At 31.9% G+C, this 6,866-nt stretch overlaps 1 protein-coding gene across 2 annotated transcripts; it reads right to left on the bottom strand.

The window, feature by feature from the left end:
• Positions 1–414: 414 nt before the first annotated feature.
• Positions 415–4,132, bottom strand: LOC131651197 (cyclin-D1-1-like). Of its 2 annotated transcripts, XM_058920863.1 has the most exons (6): positions 3,638–4,128; positions 3,456–3,542; positions 1,514–1,612; positions 1,121–1,322; positions 784–914; positions 415–670 (listed from the first exon to the last, which is right to left on the bottom strand). In XM_058920863.1, the coding sequence occupies exons 1-6, from the start codon at positions 3,893–3,895 to the stop codon at positions 443–445; spliced, it is 1,005 nt and encodes a 334-aa protein (XP_058776846.1). In that variant the 5' UTR covers positions 3,896–4,128; the 3' UTR covers positions 415–442. The 2 variants fall into 2 exon arrangements, with proteins under 2 accessions (XP_058776846.1, XP_058776847.1); XM_058920864.1 differs by lacking the exon at positions 3,456–3,542 and having other exon boundaries at positions 3,638–4,132.
• Between the last annotated feature and the right edge of the window lie 2,734 nt (positions 4,133–6,866).

Raw genomic sequence — 6,866 nt, forward strand, 5'->3', positions numbered from 1 at the left:
GAGACTCTGTTTTTCCTTTCAATGCTTTCAAGCAATGTCCCACCCACAATGTTCTGTTCTGCTCTTTCAACAATAACCAAAACAACACATGTTTGAGTTTCCAGTTCCCACTTCTTTCTTCCATCCTTATACAACCAGGCCATTAAATGCATCTCTGTATACTTCCCTTCTCTCTATCTCTATCTGTCACTCTCTCATTTTCCCACGGCAATACTAGTATATTTCTCTCATTCTCCCAATATACCCATTACCCACCAACAAAATGATAACAATAAACAAATAATAAAAGCTCACAACTCTCACCATGACTCAAGGCCAATTAAGAAAACTCAAAAACCTTCTATAATAAAAACTGAGGTTTCTGGACCACCACCTTATTTCTTTTTAAGTTTTTTTTTTCCTTTATTAGTATTATTCTTTTTTTTTTCTTCTTTTTTTTTTTTCATAGGGAGTTTCCTTTGTCATCATCTACCCACCAACAGTTATTCAATTTCCTTCTTTTATTATAGGATGGTGAGGAGGAAGGAGAAGAGGAGGAGGATGACGAGACACTTGACCTCATTAGTGGCTGAGTCGTCACTCGCAGCTGTGGCAACACTTTAGGGGCTTTCCTTTGGTTATTGTCAATCATAAGTTCTTCCATTAACCTGTAGCACCCTTTAATTTTCTCCTGCAAATCAAACATCTATAGTTCAAAACATGATTATTGCAATGCCACATTAACTTTGGCAAATTAATTACTACAATTAGTCAAACTCATCATGATTTAAAGCATGCACTTACTTTTCTTAGCCCCTCGCACCATGTCTCGGCATGCTCCGGCTCAACTTGCGACCAATTAGGAATTTCATTAGCTGCATAGAGAATAGCCGCTGCGGCAATGCATGATGGCCAATATGCAAGAAAGTTTGCTTCTGCAATAATATATTGTCAATTTGAAAATAGAGTTATTAGTAGGACTACTACCAGTGCTTTTAAATCATTGTGTCGAAACAGATTAATTCTTCCCAACCACCTCAACTACTCATATTTGAGATTTCATATCTTTAAATGGCTACAGGAATCAAATTTCAAAAGTATATACATTGAAGATGCATAAAAATTAAATTAAAAAATCTACCTTGGATATGAGATAAGATAATTTGTGTAGCTCGTGAAATGAGGAACCCGGTAAAAATTCCGGTTGAATCTAACTTGCATGCAAAGAAACTGAGGAAGCTAAATGGAGTAACTGATCTTAGCCTCCAATCCAAGACACTTAGAACAAGTAGCTCCATTCTCCTAATTGTTCTGGGTTCAAATATGTATTTGGCACCTTCTACCTGAATTAAATTTTTCGAATAAAGAACTGTCAAGTATACGGTGTAATAGTACATAGCCAAGGACAAAACTTGAGTTAGCATAAATTTAATTAACTAACAATGTATTCTTTTTTAATGAAGAATGTACTTAGAATACGACTCTACACATAAATATATACTTTTTCTTTTGACAGCACATAAATAATATATACCTGAAGGTCCAATAGAGAAGGGACTAGAGTTTCCTCCATCTTGGCCGCTAGAGACAAGGAAGCAACCGATAGAAGTTGCAGTGGCCACCCATTTGATTGCTGTAAACATATTTATATGTGTCAAACAGTAAGTTAAGAGCAAAAATTATTTATATCCCATCATTATTATTTTATGAAGAATAACTCATTATACTTTTGGGCACATTTCCCCACGCGCATTGCACGTGCCTAACGTACTCAAAACATCACCGAGCTGTCATTCTTTTTATTTTTCAACAAAATCATTAGGATGAGTTATAATAGTACGAAATATAACTATACATACAGTTTTGTTATATTTTTAAATAATTCTTTTTTTTTAAAATATTTTTAAATCATTATTGATAATTATAGATGTAGACTTAAAACAATAAATATAGTAAATACAGCGAATCTTGTAAAAAAAAATAAATCTACATAAAAAATTATGTAATACTCTGAAGTTTTTATTAGTAAAACTATATTAAATTTAATTCATCATTATAAAAATAATTTATAAAATGATAAATATTATTATTTATAGATTTATTTGACATTATATTCTTTTTTATATGAAACTTTATATGCATTATCTATCGTATATACGTTACTTGCATTTTCAAATTATTTAATATAAAAATAATACAACTTTAAATAATTGAATGATAAAGACATACTCAATACCATAATTAGTAATGAAGTGTTTACCTAACAAGAATTACTATTTCAGTATCTAATTGAGAAATCGAGGTTATTAAAATGATAGATTACAAAAATTTAATAATGTAAAAGAATTTCCATTTGCTTGTTTAAACTTTGGCAAAAAGGTACTACTCCGTATTTAGTACACAAAAAGCATAAGGAGTACTATTTTTCAAATACCATTTCTAAGAAGAAAAATCTCACCAACGTGTCAAATACTTTTAAATACTTTTTTTATTAGTTAAAACTAATATAAATTTATTTTATAAAATACATTTAATTTAATAAAATGCATATGAATTTTAATGTATAAAAGTACTAATATTTAAAAATTTAATAAAATGCATATGAATTTTAATGTATAAAAGTACTAATATTTAAAAGTGTGTATTAAAAAAATTACAACTACTCAATAAAAAATGGTTAAGATATACTAACCGAATTACAACTAGCTCCTAGTAGATTCATTTTACTAACCGAATTGAAAGTAGAATTTATTAGGTAACGTTCGTACGTGACCAAAACATTTATAATAGAATAATGTACAATAATAATATGTACACACTTTAAACGACATTATTGAATTACATATATCTACAACTACAAGATAAGAAATAGTTGTGGGGGTCAAAACCCTTAATAAAAATAATTTAAATTTATATAAATAATACATTGTATTAATTATTTTAATAACTATAATTTAATTCATTCTTCTATTTTTTAGTCCACATTTAAATAGTGTTTCAATCTTAGGACCAGCAAAGAGTTGAGGTCAAAACTGTCTAATGAGTAAAATCAATAATCGAATATCAAATCTCAATAGTTAAATGTAGTAGTAAACAATGGTATGAAATTTGAGTACAATTTTTACTTCATATATTAGTTATAACTGTGGATCAATAAAAGTATTATGATTGATAATCAATTTTACTAACACATGATTTACCGTGTCGTAGAATGTAAAACATTTTTTACCTATCCATAAACTCATTTAAATCAACATTAAATCAATTGAATAATTTAAAACGTTTTTATTATAACGATGCGGCGTGAGCAATTTTGCTTCACATTAGAAAAGTCACAGATAATTTTTGTCAGAAGTCATAGATAATTAGTGCTTAGAATTTTTTTTCCAGCACATGCATCTGCAGATTTAGTATTCAGTCTATTAATTTTCTTTAATTTTACTTGAAATTACGATATTGGACTTCTCGGAACTCACCGGCAACTGCCGAGAATTCAAGAACCGATCCATGTAGTTGACGGCGAGATAAGCCGTGAGCGGTTGAAAACTAAAAAAAGCCTGTACCTGTATCCACCAGATCGCAATCCGATTCAGATTAGAAAGAAAATATGGAAATGAATGTCCGATGGTAAAAAAACGGTTAGATTCGGAAGGTTTACCTTTAGGATCCATGCAACGGATTCGGTTCTGGCCGATGCATCGATCTTGCGAGACTGTAACTTAGAGAAGTAGTCAAATCCGAGGACGAACTTATGTTCGTCATCGATTAATCCGGCGATGAACACCTCCTCCGGCGGCGGAGACGAATCGACATCAGATAAGCTTTCCATCGGCGAATCTCCGGACAAGATGCTGGAGGTTTCCTCGCAGCATAGGAGGTCGTCATCGGGGAAGAAGTTGGAGTAGGAGAGCGACATCGCAAGTGGAGGCGATTCATTCTGACGCCATGATTTGCGATGAGATCGGCCGCCGGGGAATGGTCGGAGAAGTTGCCGGAGTGGATAGTGGTGGTGAGAGTGTGGTGGTTAGAGTGTGGAGAGTGAGAGTGTTGTTGTTGATGAAAGGTACTTGTAACTCTTCATCGGTTTGTTTGAATATAAATATGCGATGCTTTGGTTAGTTTTTTTTTTTTTTTAGATTTTGGAATGGAGTTTTTTGGTTTCCCGGGAAAAAGTTAATTTCCCGATCTTTTTTAGCGCCAGTTGGACAGCATGTGCTTATGGTCATGGATGGTGAAAATTACCTCAACAACCCATTGGTTAAATTCATTGATATTTATCTCTAAAATAAACATTTAATTCTTTTTTTTTAACAAATAAAACAACAAAAAATTGTGGTTTTTTAATGTGCTTGAATTTTATTTCTAAAATCTAGCATAATTGGGGAGGTTGTTTTCATGCATTTATATATTCGACATTTTGAGAATCTTAAGTAATACATAGATCAAACATATTACGTATAAATTTAATATTCACTCTCACGTTTAGTGTAACTTGGGATCTAATTCTCATGTTGTAGTTATTAATCTCTCTATGATATCATGCTAAGTGATTTTTGATATCATTTCTAAAAGTTAACTCAAAGGATGAATAGTTATGAAAATATGGGACGTTTGATATGGTATTAGAGCATCGTTCATGATTTGTTGGGTCACTTGTTATCAGATTTTTATTATCGGGTCATCATCATTTATATCAACACTTCAAATGTTTAGTCCTTGACGTGAGAGGATGAATTTAAGAGTCTCACATCAGACATTATATGACATGAACATATTTTTACAAAGGAACATACCCCCTCTTTCTTTTCTTCTATTGCCTTCTCTCCTATGCCAAAAGTGACCATTGGATATAATCTGACTATTTGTTTACTTTCATTGTTTATTGCAAAATTTTTTAATAATTTTTTTGTGTGGTTTAAGATTAACCCAAAGGCCTATATTAAAGCAAAAGGGGCAACCGAAGATGATAAATTGGAGAGAATCCAAATTCTTTTACAAATGGTACAGTGCTCATCTTACAAGTCAATTTTGTAAGATTAAGTTAGGCTCAACCACGATTCTTAAGATGCTACTAGAATCTGGTTTAAGATCCATTAGACAACGTGTTATCAGGTTTTTCATATTGGGTCACCTGACATTTATATACACACGCCAACGCAACAGTGTTGGCGTGAGGGGTGTGTTGAGAGTCTCACGTTAGATAATATCTTACCTGAACATATGTTTATAAATGTTAAAAATCTCCACTTTATAAGTGGGTATTGTAAGGTTAAGTTAGAGTCGACCACAATTTTAAGAATGATTTATCATTGTAAAACAAGATTTGTAATTATTATTTTCAAAATTACATTGTAATCAATCTAAATAGTTTTTAGAAAAAATTGTAAACAAAATTAAGTACCAAAGATATTTCCACACAATTTATCCAAAATATCACATGGCAGAGAGACTACATATTTATACACATAGCAAAAAATGGCAGACTTTGCTAACTAGTCAGCACAATAATGAACTTCTCAAAACACATGAGGAATTAAGTCTACAGGCATGGTCAATTAGACTAATAATTCTCATTATTAATGAAGTGTGTGTGCTGTGTGTGTGTGTGAATCTTTAATTTATTTGTTTGGGTCAATAATTAAATAGCCCCAAGGATATATATTTATTTGACCTTTGACTTTGTGCTCATCTTACCTTTAGGGGAATCATCAAGCACCCATGTTTGGTTAACTTGTGAATATTTCTTTGATATATTGCATTAACCAAAATACAAAAAGATATCTTGTGTCTTTCATTGCTTTGTGAATTGTAGGTGTTAAACCAAGTGCATTCATCTCCTCACCTAAACTAGGGTTTTGAGGATCAACTCTCAAGTAACTAGTCATACATGGAATTTTAATGGTTTAGACTTCAAAAGAGACATTCTTATCATCAAATGTCATGTCTTGAGCATCTCTTAACTTCATTTGATCAAGTTCATCTCAAGATCATGTGGCTTGATTCATCAAGAAATTCCATAGGTTCATGTGTTTATTTTCATGCCTTCTTCAACAAGTTTCGTCAAGCTATGAGCTTATCATCGAGTGTGCTTCAAAAAGATACCATTTTAAGGTCTTATATATCTCCTCATGCCTCAGAGTGCAAATAAAGTTCAAGAGATTCAAAGTTGGTTCTAAAAGTTTGACCTAATTTGGCAAGTCCTTGATTCTATGATCAAAAGGGCATAACTCTCTGAATTTTCAACATTTATTAGTACTTATTTTTGCAAATGATTCTCCTTGACACCATCAACAACTTCTCTTTACAAGTCAAGAGGAAATTTTATGAAGAAAGTCATCAAAGATAAGAAGATATTATAGGTCATAATTTGATAGTTTAAGGAATTTTATGTCCACTTCAAAGAATCATAACTTGCTCAATTTTTATCATTTTGAGCCCACTCTTTTTGCATAGTAATCCTGAATGAGTCTACTTCAATCCATCTTTGAGAGTAGGGCTAATTTTGAATGGAGAATTATGTAAGACTGAAAAACATTATAGGTCATCTTGTGGAATTAGTGAAATTTCAAGTATGGCATGCCTATCTTCAAAAGTGCATAACTCTCTCATCTTTTACAATTTATGGGTTGTTCTTTTTGCCAAATGTGCCTTTTGAATAGATGAAAATTTCATCTTCAAGGATCAAAGCTCAATTCATGCCCCAAGGTATTCAAAAATCCAAGGCCCTTTGTGCACAAAATTTGGTCATGACATGTTTGATACAAGGCCCAACCTATATTTTAAGGTTTTGACCTCAACTTCCCAATTTCTTTTAAGCTTCATGTTAGTCAAATCAAACTCGTCGATACTCACTGCATAATTAATTTTTAGGTTTGGCTTTGTTTGAT

The sequence above is a fragment of the Vicia villosa genome, linkage group LG2 (genome assembly GCF_029867415.1).
Source record: "Vicia villosa cultivar HV-30 ecotype Madison, WI linkage group LG2, Vvil1.0, whole genome shotgun sequence".
Classification (NCBI taxonomy): Eukaryota; Viridiplantae; Streptophyta; class Magnoliopsida; order Fabales; family Fabaceae; genus Vicia; species Vicia villosa.